This window comes from Lepidochelys olivacea (assembly GCF_965140295.1).
Source record: "Lepidochelys olivacea isolate rLepOli2 genome assembly, chromosome: 7".
Lineage (NCBI taxonomy): Eukaryota > Metazoa > Chordata > Testudines > Cheloniidae > Lepidochelys > Lepidochelys olivacea.
This window is the reverse complement of record NC_140417.1, coordinates 83,462,508-83,479,817: the sequence shown is the minus strand read 5'-3', so window position 1 is coordinate 83,479,817 and position 17,310 is coordinate 83,462,508. Positions and strand designations below refer to the sequence as shown.

The 17,310-nt window shown below is 47.8% G+C and overlaps 2 protein-coding genes across 3 annotated transcripts in view; one reads left to right on the top strand and one right to left on the bottom strand.

Moving 5' to 3' along the window:
* Window positions 1-6,985, bottom strand: part of VSIR (V-set immunoregulatory receptor) — a 50,820-nt gene extending 43,835 nt beyond the window's left edge. For both annotated transcript variants that reach the window (XM_084634349.1, XM_084634350.1), the window contains exon 1: window positions 6,794-6,985. In XM_084634349.1, the coding sequence (XP_084490475.1) occupies window positions 6,794-6,878 (85 nt within the window). In that variant the 5' untranslated portion in view covers window positions 6,879-6,985. The remainder of the gene's footprint in view (window positions 1-6,793) is intronic.
* CDH23 (cadherin related 23) overlaps window positions 1-17,310 on the top strand; it is a 510,961-nt gene that overhangs the window by 449,744 nt on the left and 43,907 nt on the right. Inside the window, exon 37 of the mRNA XM_084634348.1 lies at window positions 17,039-17,260. Within this exon, the coding sequence (XP_084490474.1) occupies window positions 17,039-17,260 (222 nt within the window). The remainder of the gene's footprint in view (window positions 1-17,038; window positions 17,261-17,310) is intronic.

Below are 17,310 nucleotides of genomic sequence, written 5' to 3'. Positions count from 1 at the left end.
ACTATTATGGGCCTCCTGATCATGACAGTAAGGGTAGGCAGGTAGATTTTGTACCCAGGCTGTACATTTTCATGAATGTTGCAAGACTGTCTTAATTTGTTATCACTGGGCTTCAGAGTTTTCACCCCGGTTAGATAAATGTGTGGAGTTCATACTTCTGTTAGGACACATCTACATTGGAGAAAGCATCTGGTATTGACAGTGCCTCTCCTGGCCTCCTCTCAGTTGTGTTGAATACAGATCAGCTGCCCGAGTAGATTGGATCAAATCATTACAGCAAGTGAGATTGTGTTGATAGGCTTAACCCACCTACACTAGCAGCCAAACGGTTTTCAAAATTGGTTGGAAGGGCCAGGGAGGAACCATTGTTGACACCATTGTCAACTATTAGTCATTTTCACAATGCAGATGGTCACTTTAGATCTATTCTTTCAATCTGTCTATTGATTCATAGGCTTTAAGACCAGAAGAGGCCAACATGATCACCTAGTCTGACCTCCTGCACCTTGCAGGCCACAGAACCTCACTCACCACTCCTGTAGAATCTTACCCATACATTCCTTCACTGCATCAATCCAATTTCAGAAGAAACCCTGCAACCAAAACTTAGAATCCTGTTTAAATTCTTCAGTGGAAATACACCAAATCCACAAAGATGCTCTCTGTGAGCTAGCATAGAATTTTCCAGCGGCTGTCTCTCTGGTGGCCTCGTCTTTTAGTTTTGCTTTGTTTCAGGTTCCAAGAAAAAATTCAGAGTGAAACTCTGCTGAAACTACGAGTGAAACCACTCACTTTCTCATTTGTTTCCATCTGAAGTGTTGCCTTCACTCACAATGCTGCCCAGGCTTGGCCTGCTGAAAGGTTAATGAGCCATAGCAAACGTGACCTGATGTTCAAGTCTGTGAAGACATGTTTAGAAATCAGGTGTTGCTTCTTTTGGGGTTTCACAAAGAAAATCACGTGAGCTCTAGATGGAATCTAATTGACTTTGTGTGACAGAAAAAGAGATGGGCAAAATTTTGTGACCAACCCTATTTTTTCAGCAAAAAGTGCAGATTCAGTTACATGAAAATGTTTTGTGAATTTCATGTTGGCTTTACCAAATTATTCAAGTAAAAAACCCTATAAAAGATCCCCCAAAATCTAAATGTCTCATTTTGAAATTTTTGAAACAAACCTGTAATTTTTTGGTTTGACACTAGCTTTTCTTTCAAAATTTCCAGTAATTTTATTTTTTTAAATGTCAAACATTTAAAAATGCTCTAAAATGAAACAAAATATTTCATTTCAGGCAGACAAAATGTTCCATTTCATCTGAATTACATGTTTAAAACTTTTCAATTAATTTCATTTTCTGTCCACCCTGAAATTTTTTGGACATTTTTAAATTGCCAGCAAATCAAAAAAAAATGTTCTTTGCTTGGCTCTAGACAGAGATTCCTTTTCCATTAGAATATAAGAATGGCCAGGCTGGGTCAGACCAGTGGTTCACTGAGCCCAGTATTCTGTCTCTGACAGTGGCCAGTGCTAGATGCTTCAGAGAGAAGGAACAGAACAGGCCAATTTTGAGTGATCCATCCCTTGTCGTCCAGTCCCAGCTTCTGGCAGTTGGAGGTTTAGGGACACCCAGAGCATAGGGTTGCATCGCTGGCCATCTTCCTCTAAGCTCTGTCTGTTCTTATGGCTTGTCTGTATGAAATTAAGGCACAGCAAGCTAGGGTGTAAATCTGCCTTGTTCTAGCATACCGTGCACTGACTGCCTTTGGGAATTCTGCTGCCACACACTAAAAGTTCTGTCGTGTGCTTTAATCTAGCCCACTTTGAAACATGAGTCAAATAAAGTGCACAATGGAAGTTTTAGTGCATGGCAGCAGAGTCCACAAGGGCACTCACTTACTGTGTGGCAGGCTGGGTCAGGGTAGATTGCTGCTTGCTGTGCCCTGTTTGTATAAACAAGTAAAGCCCTGCACAGATACAAAATTTGTATCCACATGTGACCTGCAAATATGGTCCACAGATATCTGCAGATTTGCAGGGCTCTATAAACAAGCCCTTATACTGGCATCCCCTCAGGACAGGGACTATCTCTTCTCATCTGTCTGAAAAGCATCCAGCCCATCATGAGCACTACCAAAGACAAATAATAATAAACTTGAATTAGCATATAACCTTAAACGCGACCTGATGTTTAGCTCCAATATCCTAGATGGCTAACAAAAGTGAATTCCTCACTTAGAGCTTAATCCAAAACCCACTGAAGACATTTGAAATATTCTCCTTGATTTCAGTGAGCTTTGGACCAGGCCCACAGTAAAGTGCATTTTAATCTACACAAGACACTATAAGCAGAGCTTCACTACCCTGGAGACCCTCCCACTCTCTGCCCCTTGTGTAGTGCTATCTTCACCCCCTTTAGTAGCACTGGGTACCATCAGTTGGGTGATCTCTCTCGGTTCCCCCTATTCTCACCCACAGAGCGATGGACACTCCAGGTCCATTCCTGTCCCAACCAATGCTCTGCAACCTGCCCTTCCACTAATCTGTTCTGTGCAGAATGCCTGAATGCCTGGCAGGGCGCTACTAATACTGGATTGCAGGAGGCCTGACTGTTGGCATGACACACCTTTGAAAGAACAGTGTTTGCAGGGGCCTCCCAAGCACCTGAGCCCAAGATAGGATGTCTGTGCTCTGAAGGGCCATGCCCAGAGTGTGAACAGCAGAAAGGTTACCTTAGAGCCGTGGTTTTCAACCTGTGGCCCAATCAGCACATAGCTGTGGCCCATGTAACATCCTCAGGGCCATACAGATAGTATATAGATATTGTATGGATGTGGCCCACATAACACGGAGAGAGCTACATATGCAGCCCACAATGGTAATTAGGTTGAGAACCACTGCCTTAGGGGTACAGGTAAGAAATGTTATGTTGGAATCAAGGGCTAGTTTTAATTTTTGTTGAGCTTTGAAAATCTTTGTTTGATTGCTTAACTATCCATGTAAATGTGTTCAGAGGAAGGTGCAATTGGCAATTTGCACAAGGGCAACCATCCCTCTTTCACCAGGGTAACATTATTACTGGTACTGTATTAACACCCAGAATCCCCTATCAGAAACAGGTCCCAAGCGTGCTGGGCACTGTACAGACTGCTCAGCTTATTGGCTGAGCAAAGTGAGGTCTAACACTCAACTCAGTGTCACTTGTCTGTCTGTAATGAGAAAAGTTTTAAAGGAAAAGTCCAATTAATTCCAAAATGTCAGGGAACATTCTAGGTGTCATTGGGGGAGAAGCCCATTGATTTTTGGTAACAATGAGGAAACCGGAACATGGAAAAAGTCTGATTTCCACACAGTGCCCATTTGGTGCTGCGTTGTGACCTCAATGGTAACTCAGTCTGTCATTAAGCACTCCTTCCAGGTTATTTACATGTTTCAGTCCCATTAGTTGAAATGAGTCAGCAAATGAAACTGCAGGTCAGGACTGAAGTGCTTTGACATGACTGTTGGAGAGCGCAGGTCCTGAAGACTGAACTAGCTTTTGGCTGCTTCAAATCAGGAGCAATATTGGCTGAGTTGGAGTGAGGATGGAGATTTCCACACCATTCTTGGCTGGCTCCAGCAAATTCTTTTATCTTTGCCCAGTCAAAAATGTTTTATTTCATCTATAGAGATTCCTCTGCCTGCAGCACTAGGGGTTGCCAGGCATCCAGTTTTCAACCGGAACACCTGGTTGAAAAGAGACCCCGGCTACTTCGGTCAGCACCACTGACCGGGCCATTTAAAGTCCGGTCGTCGCCACACAGGAGGCTCCCTGCCTGCCCTGACCCTGCATAGCTCCCTGGAAGCAGCCAGCATGCCCAGCCCCTAGGCACAGGGAAAATCAGGGAAGTGCCGCATGCTGCCCTCACCCGCAGCCCCAGGAACTGCAGCCAATGGGAGCTGCGGGGGTGGGTCATGGGCAGTGCGTACCGTGCAGAGCCACCTGGCCGTGCCTCCAGCCAAGGGGCCGGACATGCCGGCTGCTTCTGAGAGCCAGGGCAGGCAGGGAGCCTGCCTTAACCCTGCTGTGCCACCAACCGGGAGTTGGCTGAGGTAAGCGCCGCCCAACTGGAGCCCGCACCCTGAACCCCCTGCCCCAGGTCAAAACCCCCTCCCGCACCCTAACTCCCCCCCAAACCCTGCACCCTGAACCCCCTGCCCCAGATCAGAACCCCCTCCCACACCCAAACTCACTCCCAGACCTCGCACTCACATCCCAACCCTGTGCCCCAGGTCGGAATCCCCCTCGCACTCAAATTTTCTCCCACACCCTGCACCCTCTCCTGCTCCCCAACCCCCTGCCCCAGCCCGGAGTCCCCTCCCATACTCTAAACCCCTTGACCACATCCCAGAGCCCCCTCCTGCACCCCAAACCCATAATCCCCAGCCCATCCCAGAGCCCACACTCCCAGCCAGAGCCTGCACCCCGTCCCACACCACAACCCCCTGCCCCAATGTGGAGCCCCCTCCTGAATCCCTAATTTCTGGCCCTACCCCAGAGCCCGCACCCACTGCTGGAGCCCTCACCCCCTCCCATACCACAACCCCCTGCCCCAGCCCAATGAAAGTGAGTAAGGGTTGGGGGGAGCAAGCGATGGAGGGAGTGGGGCTGGAGTGAGTCAGGGCAGGGCATCAGGGAAGGGGTGGGGCAGGGGGGAGGGGCAAGTGTGTTCAGTTTTGTGCAATTAGAAAGTTGGCTAGAGATCGTGTTCCTCACCTTTCTGACATCTGCCAGCTCTACTCCTGAATCCGAGTCTCCTGCATGTTCTGTGTTACACTCCCATCCACATCCCAGCACTCCACTGGTCTGACTGGCATAGTTCGGAGCTAAAAAGCATGGCAACTCTGTGGCCTGATCTTGCATTTACTGATGTGTGCCAGTATCTGATCAATTTCCAGCCAGCTGCATGAAGTTTCTGGATTTTGACTTTTTTGGCTGATCAAAGCAAAGTCTTGCACTCAACTCAGTGTCATTTCTCAGTTTGTCTGTAGATCAAAGAACCAGCTGATGGCAGATTTTAACACCTCCCAGCATAAAAGTACCCCATCTCAGCTCTGCCCTTCTTTCCAATACAGTTTTAAAATGTTGACTCTCTGAATGACTTATCTCCCAGACAGAAAGAAAAGAAATAAGGGGGTGGGGGGAAGAGAATACACACAGAGTTCCTGGAAGGAAAATTGGGGACCCTGGTATGGCAGGGAGAGGAGAATTGGGGGACACACAGAGTCCCTAGCATAAGAGAAGGGGTGGCAGTGCAGAGATCCCTTGAAATAGAGGGGGATGGGAGGGTGACACAGAGAGTTTACAGAGGGGAATGAGAGGGATGCAAGGGGGCTCTGGTGTGTGGCATGCAGAAACAACAATAACAACAGTTATTTATCATCCTAAACCATAGGAGTTTTTCTTAGCAATTATTGTCTGACTAAAAAGACCTATTTTGTGGCAGATTTCTCCCTTCACACACCACAGCCATCAGTAAATCTGCTAGCCAGTAACCAGGAAATGGGAGATGAGGTGTGTGTTGCGGGGGGAACACGAGATTTTTTTCTTCTTTATATTAAACAAACATTTGTGGCTGCCCAGTGTTAAGCTGATTGCCAGATTTGGAGTCAGGATGGATTTTTCCTTAGGTTACATTGGCAGCAACAGAGCAGGGAGCGTGTGTTAGGATCAGAGCATCATGTCCCACATAATCATTTCCCCGCAGTTTCAGGCATCATTATAGAACCCCACTCCTTCCCATTTTCAGCTTCTAGCCCTTTATTTGTTAACCTGTTCTGTCTTTAATTTTCACTGAGCAACTTTTACTTGCCAACATCAGAAGCCCCAATTACAAAACTCTTCTCTGTATTCAGCAAAGGCCGTGAGACATCACGCATGAGATAAGTGACCCTGATTCGAGGCCAGCTGAGGGCACCAAAGCACCAGCTGAAGGCTGGCAGCTTGGCTGGTAACCAACTTATCTGGAAATACTCAAGACTATTGGAGAAGGGAAAACTTCAGAGCCCGAGAGTGATCTCTCGACAGCTCAGTTTCTGAAAACTGGGGAGCACCCAGTTAATAGATCAATGCAAAGTCTATCCTGGTTGGTGTCCTATATGCCCAGAGAAGCAGGCAGAAGTGACAGCTTCGGAGTGTGTGCACACAAACACATGCACAGTCTTGACAGCAAAGATGAGCATCTCTATAGACTACAAAGATGGTCTTCTTTGAACTCAAACAAACTGCCTCTATCTGCCACTATGTTAATAATGAAAGACTCTATTCACCTAGAACCCAGGACAAATGTGCTGTGCTTACACCTCCAAAAGAGCTGGGGTTAAGCAGCAAATAGAAAATAATCTAGCCCTGCATCTTTGCACATTCTCAATATCCCTTTATGGGACCAGTGCTGCTGTTTCGTTTATGACTTGGCTTTATTCTGATGCACAAATTAGTTCAAAGTGAAGGAAAAGGGAGGACAATAATTGCAGGAAAGCAGAATTTAAAAAACACAGCAGGTCCTCTTCTTACTCCCACACAAACAGCACTCTTTAGCCATCCCCAGAAGAGAGCCCCTTCCTTAAGAGTCTTTGAGAAATCTCCCTTGAACCTTAATGCAGGGAGGAAGGTGAGAAAGTAAATAACATATCTACCTAAGCTGAAATTCTTTTGACTTCTGATCAAACAAAAAGAGGGTGAATACAAAAAGTGGATAGCAAATTAGGTTTTCCTTTCCTCTCCTTTTTGGGGAGAGAAAAACCAACCTGACTTTACCTTGGTAGAAAGCCAAGTAGAGAGCGATTGGCAGCACCCAGCCCTTCCACACACTGTCCATTGAATGACTGTGGTAAACATCCATCTTCACTCACTGAAATTGGAGCTAGCCCTTCTCCAGGATTTTTCTTTCCTGTGTCTTACATGCGTACTCAGAGCAACCCTGAGACAGAAGGAGCAAGAGAGTTGCATACACAGGAAATTTCACTCAGATAATGCCTACTGTAATTTGAGAGAGAGAAGCTGAGAGCACCCCCATGAGGTTAGAGAAAGAAAAAAGAAAAGGAGCACCTTAGAGACTAACCAGTTTATTTGAGCATAAGCTTTCGTGAGCTACAGCTCACTTCATCGGATGCATCTGATGAAGTGAGCTGTAGCTCACAAAAACTTATGCTCAAATAAATTGGTTGGTCTCTAAGGTGCCACAAGTACTCCTTTTCTTTTTGCGAATACAGACTAACACGGCTGCTACTCTGAAACCTGAGAGAAAGAAAAGAAACTTTGTGCTGCTCAACACAATGGTCCAATCCCTGCAGGTTTCCTGAAATCAACAGAGGACTGTGACTGGGTGGGACTGCTAAATTCAGCTGTCTACTTCCATGGCACACAAAACACATGCACTGAGATTAGGTGGCCACATGCGCACGCACACAATTGTGAAATGCAGCAGTTCATTCTGTTTTCCATTTATAGGTTACTAGTTTTAAAATAAGTGGATTAGGGTGGCAGGAGGCTGATTTGTTACATTTGGAGGTAGCCAGTTAGACACTTCAAATTATGCTTTTCCTCACAAGAAAGTACAACTCAGATGCACTATCCAGGTTTCAGTGACGTTTGTGCTTTTTTAAAAAATGCAATTTCTAGTTGGGTTGATTGCAGCACAAGTTGTGTGAGGGGCTCATTCAGGATCAGAATCCAGAGTCCACCATTTTTCCTGGTACGTGACCCTTTCCTAGCATAATCATGTTTTTTTTTTTCCCTCAGGAGATACTATATGATCCTGTAAGGGTCCTGTGTCTCAGGGTTAGGGACGGCCCCCTTTGGCAGCCGTGGAGAATCGTGCCAGGTTGGTCTATCAGGCACCCGGGCTTGCAGTCAAGTCACTGAGCAAATGGTAGCTCAGGTTACATGGATAGGGGAGAGGGGGACATGCAGAGCAGACAGTCAGTGGATCAGTCCTTCAGGCTTAAGGATTGAGTATTCGAGCAGTCAATGGCTCAGGCCTTTGGGCCTAGGGTTAGTGCTCATCCAGCTCTGAGTGCGGGGCCAGAGGTAGGGAGACCCAGGCCACCCTGCTCCACTGCGACCCACCCCAGTGCCCTGGAAGTGACAGGTTATCCCATCACAGGGTTGGCACGGAAGTGTGGGGTCCCTGCCTTGCTTCCAAGCACCACAGCTGAGTCAATGTCTCGTTTCCCTGTGTTACTTCTTACCGTCGTCTGGTGGGCCTGTTCTGCCGCATCAGGGGCCTTGTTCCTTGTCTCTGCACCAAGCAGCTCACTCTCCACTTCCTCTCTGGGTCTCTCCATCTCTTGGGGCAGCAGCTGGCTCAAAGGAGTCATCACGCGTCACAGCCGGTCATGGGCTGTGCTGGCGGTTCGGCTCCCTAAGAAGGACGTCTGGCTCCAGCAGAACTGCAGGGCCCTGCTCTTATACTTCTGTCCCCATCCCCATGCTTCGTGTGAGGGTTTAGCTAAGCCCAACAGGGTGAGTTAGCCCCCTCTGTGCGAGAATGAGGCCATTCTGCCTCATTATACACACACACACACCCATAAGTCCATCTCCGAGGAACTGAGATTCACCTTCTCCCACCCGGGAAAGGAAATCCATGTTTGTGTGCCTTACTGGCTCAGTGTTGAACTCAGAAGACATATGGTAAGAGGATCAGATGCCACCTCATTAACCACGGTTTGGTCTTCTTTGCAGTATGCAGTGATCAGTCACTAGAGGAAAGGGGGCTCTATTGCAGGGCTTCTGCGGCCCACTTGATAGTGAGGGCCTCCTTTTCAATAATGGAGTAGTTGCACTTGTGTGGAAACAGCTTCCAACTGATGTAAATCACGGGGTGCTATTCTCCCTTGACTTCTTAGGGGAGGACTGCTCCCAGAGACACTTCTGAGGCATTAGTTTGAAGGATGAACTCCTGAGAGAAGTCAGTGCTGAACAGCATGGGTTGTTGGCACAGGAGGTCCATAAGTGTCTGGAAGGCTTGAGCACAGTCTGCTGTCCAGCGAACTCATCAGGGTTGTCCTTCAGAAGTTCTGTCAAAGGGGCCAGGATCAATGAGAAGTTGGGGACAAAGTAGCAGTAATAGCCTGCTAACCCCAGGAAACTTTCTTGGTTGCAGCAGTGGATAGGTCTGAAGGGCCTGGACTTTACCCACAAGGGGTGGACTTGACCATGCTCCAGAATGTATCCTAGATAGGTGGCCTCCTCCCAGCCTAGTTTGCATTTGCTGGGATTCACCATGAGTCCGGCGTGTGTAAGGCTCGAAAGATGGCCTCCACTTGTTGAGATGGTCCTCCAAGTTACTGCTATACATGACCATGTTGTCCAAGTAGATGGTGGCAGAGGTGCCATGGAGCCATAAGATGTGGTCCATCAACTGCTGGAAGGTGGAAGGAGCCCCATGGAGCCAGAAGGGCATCCTGATAAATTAGTATAGTCTCACTGGGTTGGCAAAGGCTCTCTTCTCCTTGGAAGCTGGAGCCAGCGGAATGTGCCAGTACCCTTTTGTGAGGGTCTAGCAAGATTTGCTGAGCTAGTCAAGCAATTCATTGACTTGGGGCATTGGGTATGTATCGAACTTTGATATGGCATTCACCCTCCTAAAGTCTCTACAGAACCTGAGGGACCAGAACACTGGAGCTACGCCACTCAGTCTGGGACTCCGTAATCACCCCCCAGTTCTATCATTGCTCAGACCTCTTTCTCCACCGTCTCTCACATTCACCACGTCAGGGGCCAAGTGTTCTCTTGGACGATCTCCCCCGGGGTTCTCAGGATCATGTGCTGCACAAGGGTGGTTTGTCCTGGCCAAGCCATAAAGGTCTTGGGGAATGCTTTGAATAGACTCCTGACTTGCTTCCTTTGTTTGGGAATCAGGGTGTCACCAATTTGAGGTTCCTCAGAGTCTGTCAGGACTGGGGCCTGTGGGCCCAACTCTGGCTCAGGGCTATACTGAGCAATCAGTGACCCCTCTCGATCCCATCAGGGCTTCAAATGATACATCTTTAGTTTCTTTCTCTTGTCTGGCTGCCAGATTTTGTAGTTAACAGGCCCCACTTGGGCGATAACATTGTAGGGCCCCTGTTCTGAGGCAAGCAGTTTTGATGCTTCAGAGGGAAGCAACAGGAGAATCCTATCTCTGGGTTCAAAGGCCCTTTCCCCAGGCTTCCTGGTTATAAGCCTGCTCCTGTGACTTTTGTGCATTGTGGAGATTCTCGCATGGTAAGGTTCACACCTTCTCAAGTTGATCCCACAGTCAGAGGACATACTGCAGGAGACCTTGCGACAGGGAAGGTGCCTTCTCCCACTTCTCACAAACCAGGTTCAGGATTCCCCATGGCTGCCTCCCATAAAGCAGCTCAAATGAAGAGCGCTTGGTTAACAATTGGGGAACTCCCTGGACTGCGAGTAGCAAAGGGGGGATGAACTGGTCCCAGTAGTGGAGCTCCCTTGGGGAGAATCTCCAAAGCATGCCCTTGAGGGTTTGATTGAGTGTTTGACTAAGCCATCCATCTGAAAGTGATAAACAGATATCCAAATCATCTCAATGCCCAACAGGTTGCAGACTTATTTAAGCAGCTTTCATGTGAAGTTCATCCCCTGGTCTGTCAAGATTTCTCAAGGAAGGCCCACTCAAGCAAAGACCTTGAGTATCTTCACAGCAATGGTCCGGGCTGTGGTGTTAGAGTGGGATTGCTTCAGGGAAGCAGGTAGCATACTCCAGGATCATCAGAATGAACCTAAAACCGACCATGGTTCTCTCGCGGATTCCCACCACCTCCATGGCAAGCCTCTCAAAGGGAACTCCCACTATGGGTAGTGGGAGAAGCAGAGCCTTCAGTGCTCCCTGTGGAGTGACAAGCTGGCACTCTGGGCAGGAGCTGCAAAAGTCTTTGACTTCCCAATGGATTCCTGGCCAAAAAAAACAGGCCAAAATTTAGACCGACATCCTTTTGTGGCCCAAATGCCCAGCAGTGGGGATGTCATGGGTGAGCTTCAAGACAGTTTGCCTGTGGCATCAGGATAGTACCAGCTGGGTCTGGGCCTCTTGCATCTGCGGGTCTTGGTCCACTCGGTATAGGCAGGTCCCTTTTAGCTCAGCCTAGGGGTACTGCATTTCTCATTGGGGCTCCATGACCCTCCCATTTACGCTGGCCAGTTGCTCATACTCCCAACTGAGCTTAGGGTCTTCTCACTGATTTCAGCCAAAGTCAGCTCCCGGGTTTGGTGGATCCTCCCCATGCTGGTGAACAGGGCCTGTCTTCTTGTCAGGGATGTCAAGTTTACCATCCCAGGCTCCCTCGATGTCAGTGTCTGGATTACTGGATGTCTCCCATGTTTCCTTGAGGAGGTCCCCCTTGAATGTGGGCTCCAGTGTGCCTGGTTTGAGGTTCACAGTGCACAGAACCTTCATAAATCCCGTCCAGCTCCAGACGAGGATCACCAGGTAGGCCAGTCTTGAGGCCAGGCCTACTGTCATGGTTCTGGTCTCACCGTTCACTGTCATGATGGCCCAGGCACTGGGGTACAGCTTCACATCCTGATGGATATATTGTAAGCAGATGACTTCCCATTGCAGATTTGGGGTGGTGAGGAGGTCTCGTTGGATGAGACTTGGCACCCCAAGTCCACGAGCATGGGGACCCATACCCCTTCAATTTCCACAAGGATCATCAGTTTGCTGGAGGGCTGTTTCCAAGCACAAGCCTCACTGGTCCAGACTTGCCCGAAGTCACAGTCCATCACGGGGCACCCTCGGCAGAGATGGTCGAGGCAGCTGCAGGTGAAACATGGGCTGATTTCTGACCGCTTGGGTCAGTCTCTGGAACTAGTCGAGAAGGTGGGGCTTCCAGGTATCCAGGTTTCCCTTACTAGGTCAGTGGACCCTGTGGCCCTCCTTGACACTCCAGGTGACCGCCGCCAATACCTGGTATCCTGTCTGTTGGTATGACTCTCACTCAGTCTTAGCCAACAGCTTTGGAGGTTCCTTGATTTGGGGCTTGTTCCTCTTTTGGCTGCAAAGTCTGTGGGTTGGGCTCTCAGAGTAAGGGCAGACTGGGCTTTCGGTGGCCACATAGTTTTCCATTAAGATGACTGCTTTGCTCAGGGTCTCTAGCTGGAGGCAGAGGACCAATGCCCTTCCTTGTGGCAGTAGGATGTGATTGATTGCTCCAGGACCACCCGTTTGGTGACCTTGACCCTGGTGTGCTGCTCGGGCTAGACCCACCACCAACAGGTGTCCTTCAGCTGCTGCGTGACCATCTGCAGTCTGGCCCCCAGGGAGTATATCTCTCTGCAGAACTGTTGCCAGAATGTATCAGATGTAATGTCAAGGGTGGCGAGGATTGTGCTTTTCAGTTGCTTGTCAAATACGGTGCTAGGAGGCTGGCTCACTGTTCAGGGAGCCACTGAGGCAACCCACTCAAATGTGACCAGAAAGGCATCCGGGTCATCATCAGGCCCCATTTTGGTCAGGCACACAAGAACGGGGAGGGCTGTCTGGATTGCCCGTCCCACGGGGCCTGGTCTCACAGCTAGGAGCATGGCAGCCATCTGTTGCAGGCATTGCTGCTGTTGATCTCGGTGCTGGGCCCCCAATTCCCAAATCAGCTGTTGCTGTTGGTTGCCCAGCTGTTGGAGGAGCTGCTGTTGCTGCTGGAGTTGGACTGCCTGTTGCTGTTGCTAGCTCTTGGAGAGCCACTTTATCAACTTCTCCATTTCCATCAGACTGGGAGGGGAACTGAGGCCTACACAAATAAGCAGTCAATAACCCAGGCCTCCCAAACAGCAGTCAATGGGTCAGGCCTTAGGGTCTAGGGGTTAGTGCTCATTCAGCCCCAAGGAGAGCTGGACAGTGAAAGTCAATGGAGGCTCTGGCAGGAGACATTGGGCAAAGACTCTATGAGTGCGGCATTGCAATACTGATGTTGTCTCATCACACTGTAATGCATCATATGGCACTATTCCAAAAATAGGCCCATAGTGCCGATTGTGGGTGATGTTACAATGCAGGTGTCACCCTGCTCAGTTTAGGAGATATGACTGGGCTGTGTGACACAGTGAACTGGTGAGTGGTAAAGGAGAGACCATCCCCCATGCCAGGCAAGCTTCTAAATGCATTTGGAATGAAACTGTGCCAAGATGCTGGTGGGGGAGGGGGGCGGAATATAATGAATCCTGTCCCTTGTTTTTTGCCTGGAGAGAAATCTTGTACCCTACTGAGAACAGGCCTAACTCATGCATGGTTTGAGATGGCGAGCAGGAATGGGAAAATATACACAACAGCAAATGAATCCTGACTAATCAACCTCCCCTTCCTCCTCCTCCAACCTTCACTACTTTTAACAGTAGTGTCAAGAACACATGTCCTATTACGTGTAGTATTTGCATTTAAAAATCTCTGTTGTCCAACCACTTACAGAATCCCCCCTTCAGTGTAGATAACTTGAGTTTTGTCGATGTTGTGAGGGTCAGAGAGGGTCAGTTTCTTTTCTTCCCCTTCCCACTCCAAGAGTTCTCTAAGGTTTCTCTTTAGCTGTCTGAAAACAGTAGCTGCACAGTCACTGTGTGCTGGTGCGCAGCACTTTATAATCTAATTCTCCCCTCAAAGAACTACTTCTATATCACATCCCCCAGTGGTAGCAAAGTACTCATAACAGGAAGCACCATCCTCCCAGCTCTGCCTGGGATCCTGATCTGCTGGGTTGGTTGGTATGTTTGGAATGTTTGTTTGTTTTTTCTTTAGACTGTTCATGAGGTACCCTTGTGAAGAGCCTTACACAGGCAGAGCAAATCTCTGCTTCAAAGGACAGAACATCCTAAATCCTTCTCTTTTATTAGAATTTTTGTATTCCACATGTTGACTTATCCATCAGATAAAAGCTATATTATTACAGGCCATGGCTTCAGTTCCTACAAGGTGGAGATTGGGGAAACTGCCTTCTTTGCACATCATTGCATACGCAAGTCACATTTTCACTTTTTTTTTAACCTAATGTCCTCTTTCTGTTTAAGTATTTGGAGTAAGATAAAATGATCTCTCTAAGGGGCCCTGCTGTTTTTCCCCTCACCCCTCACCATTCCATTTTTGTAGAGTAAAAAGGGCCTGCACCTTGTTCCCAGTCTGAGCAAAAGTTTTGCACTCGCTGCTTTTGCTTCACGGCGTGTCAAGAAAACATTTGATTTTGATCCTCTTAAATTTGCAATTTCCTCATCTATTGTCTGAGTTTCATTTTGAATTACAGGTTCAAACAAGCTCAAAATCTCAAAGTAAAATATAGCCAAAATTGATGAGTTCCACTTGTTTTATATCAAAATTATGACTAAAGTAATCAGCTGGAGTTACCTAGAAACTGGGCCCAAGGATCAAACAAGGTTAGCGAAGCTAATTGGCCAAGCAAAGTGGAGCCTAACACTTAATTCCTTGGCATTTCTCCCTTAGTCTGTCTGCCTGTAATGCAATAACTTTAGAAGACCAGGGATGACTTAACTCTAAAATTCCAGGGAATGCAGTCTAGGCATCAGTGGGAAGAATCCCTTTGATTTTGGTGGCAAGTCAGAAAACTGGAAGAGCAGAAAAGCCTGCTTTCCACACACTGTTATTTGGGGCTCCAGGCAGAGGAACACTATGGCATCAGAGCTACTTGTCTCTCACTCCTTCCAGTTACTTTGCATACTTCAACCCCATTTGGTTGAAATGAGTCAGCAAATGACAGTTCAGGTCAGGGCCGAGGTGCTTTGAGAAAGTTGGGGATATGTAGCGGGTCAGGACTGGAATAGTAGGGGCTGCTTCTGATCAGAAGCAATATTGGCTGGAGATTTGCACTGTGGCTCCCTCCACACAATGGGTTCCTCAGGCAAGATCATTTACCTATGCCTGGTCAAAACGGGTTAGATTCATCTAAACAGTGCCTACCTGGCTACAGCACCGAATGGGCACTGTCAAGAGGAGAGGTGACCAAGGCAGGCAGTAGGGTTGGGGCTTATGGTTAGTGTTTGTGCAGCATTAGGGTCACTGGAGGAAGAGAGTAATGACTCGCTGAGGCCTTGTCTACACTAAAGGGAAAAGTTGATCTAAGCTACGCAATCTGAGTTACGTGAATAACGTAACTCAAATCGATATAGCTTAGATCTACTTACCGCGGGGTCCACACTATGCGACGTGAATGGGAGATGGTCTCCCATCGACTCCCCTTACTCTTCTCGATCAGGTGGAGTACAGGAGTCGACGAAAGAGCGATTGGCGGTCCATTTAGCGGGTCTTCACGAGACCCACTAAATCAATCACCGATGCATCCATCGCCACAGCATCGATCCTCTGGTAAGTGTAGACAAGCCCTTAGTCACAGAGCTCCTCTGCCTGCAGCACCAGACAGGCACTGTCAAGGGGACGTTGTTTATGAACCTGCTGAAAGAACAAAGAGAAGAGGAGGAGTGGTTGAGATATCTTAACAATAAAATGTAGGTTTAGTGGCAGTGTCCTGTAAAACTGCAACAGGTTATTGGGTAGAGACTGTGTTCCTGCCCCTCCCGCTGCCAGCTCGGTGTGCATAACCAACAAAGTGTAAAAAGAAAAGGAGTACGTGTGTGACCCAGTAGAGAAACTCTCCAACTCACTTGCCCCAAATTTTGAGTCTGTAATGGAAAGAGGAAACCACCTGACTATTGTGTGGTTTGAGGTTTTGTTGCAAAATTTTTGCAGAGCTCTTGTGAAAACTATTCCCTAAGGGACAAGAGGCTTCTGATTAGAGAGAGATTTAGTACAAAGTCAAGTGTTTTTTGCAACTAAAATCTGGTCAGAGGGACCCACAACTATCCCATTTTAATTTACCCTAACTCCTTCCTGTGTCACATGCACAGCTGGGGTGCTAATGTCACTGCGCCCACCCTCTCATCGACCTGTGCCAGAGTGAGATTGGCATGTTCCGCTTTCATGCCTTTCTTACAGAGTGAGATTTCCTGTGGCAGGTGACAAGACAGAGTAAAAATGTCTCTCCAGCCTTCTCCTCTCGCTCAGAGAACTGGGACCGGCGAAGACAGGAGCATTCCATTGAGACGTAGGAGAAAAGTCAGCCCCCCTGCCAAGTGTCCCACCTAAGAAATGTTTTTGTCCATCACCAGCCAATGGAATAAGAGAAACTCATCTCTGCATGACTTACGGTGCATTTGTCATTTGTCGAATGTTTCTCCTGTTAAAAGAGGAAAGGGCATAATTAAGAAGACTGATGGATTTACAGTTCTTATCCTGACAGTCCTTGTGCACTTCAGTTATCATCTACCATTGAGATGTGACTGGAAGAACTTGCAGTGATTCACTGACCACAAAGACTATGCAATAAAAATTTCCAGACACTTGGTCACTGTTATTAGAAGTTGGAAGGGTTCTAAAAACACTCTGTTTAAACAGTGGACGACTATGGCTTAGTGGTTAGAACATGTGACTGGAAATCCATCATCCTATTTCTAGCTCTTCCCCTGATTTGCTCTGGCAGTGCCAACATTAGACTTTTTTTTTCTATCTATTGTTGCTGCCATCCCTGGTAACAACAATAGAAGCTCTGGTGCAGAGTCAGGGCCTCCTTTTTAACCACAGTGTCCTGTAGGCCTGTTCTGAGCAGGGTTAGGCAGGAGCCAGTTTCCAGTACAACTCCCAGTGTTGCTACCAGCAATAGTAAAACAGTGGAAGAAACCAAACTAGGCAAGGTCTGTGCGACAACAGGCATGTCACTTAGCCTCTTTGGCCTCAGTTTACCGATTTGTTAAATGCTTATCTATTGTGAGACTTACTTAGCTACTGTTTCTAAGGTGCTTTGAGATCCTCAGATGAAAAGTGCAACAGATATGAAAAGCATAGTTTTTTGTTGGCAATAATTCACATGTACCATTATTATCTCTAGAAGAAGTCTCCATCCTGTGATCATTGCACCACCAACCCCTAGCCAGATCATTGACCTGCAGCCAGAACTTGTACATTTCTTTTAGCACATGACGCTAACTGTGTTAGTTCTTTGCCTGCAGGCCACTACCACAGTGTGCGTCACTATCCTGGATGAGAATGATAACGCTCCAGTGTTCCAGCAACAGCAGTATGAAGTCACGCTGGATGAGGGCCCCGCCACCCTCAACGCCACCCTCATTACCATCAAGGCACTGGATCGGGATGAAGGGCCCAATGGCACAGTTGCATACGCCATCACAGAGGGGAATATCGTGGGCACCTTTCACATAAACAGCACCACAGTTAGTAACAACTTCATGCCGTTACCTTATTTCTCCCATTTGTTTGGTTA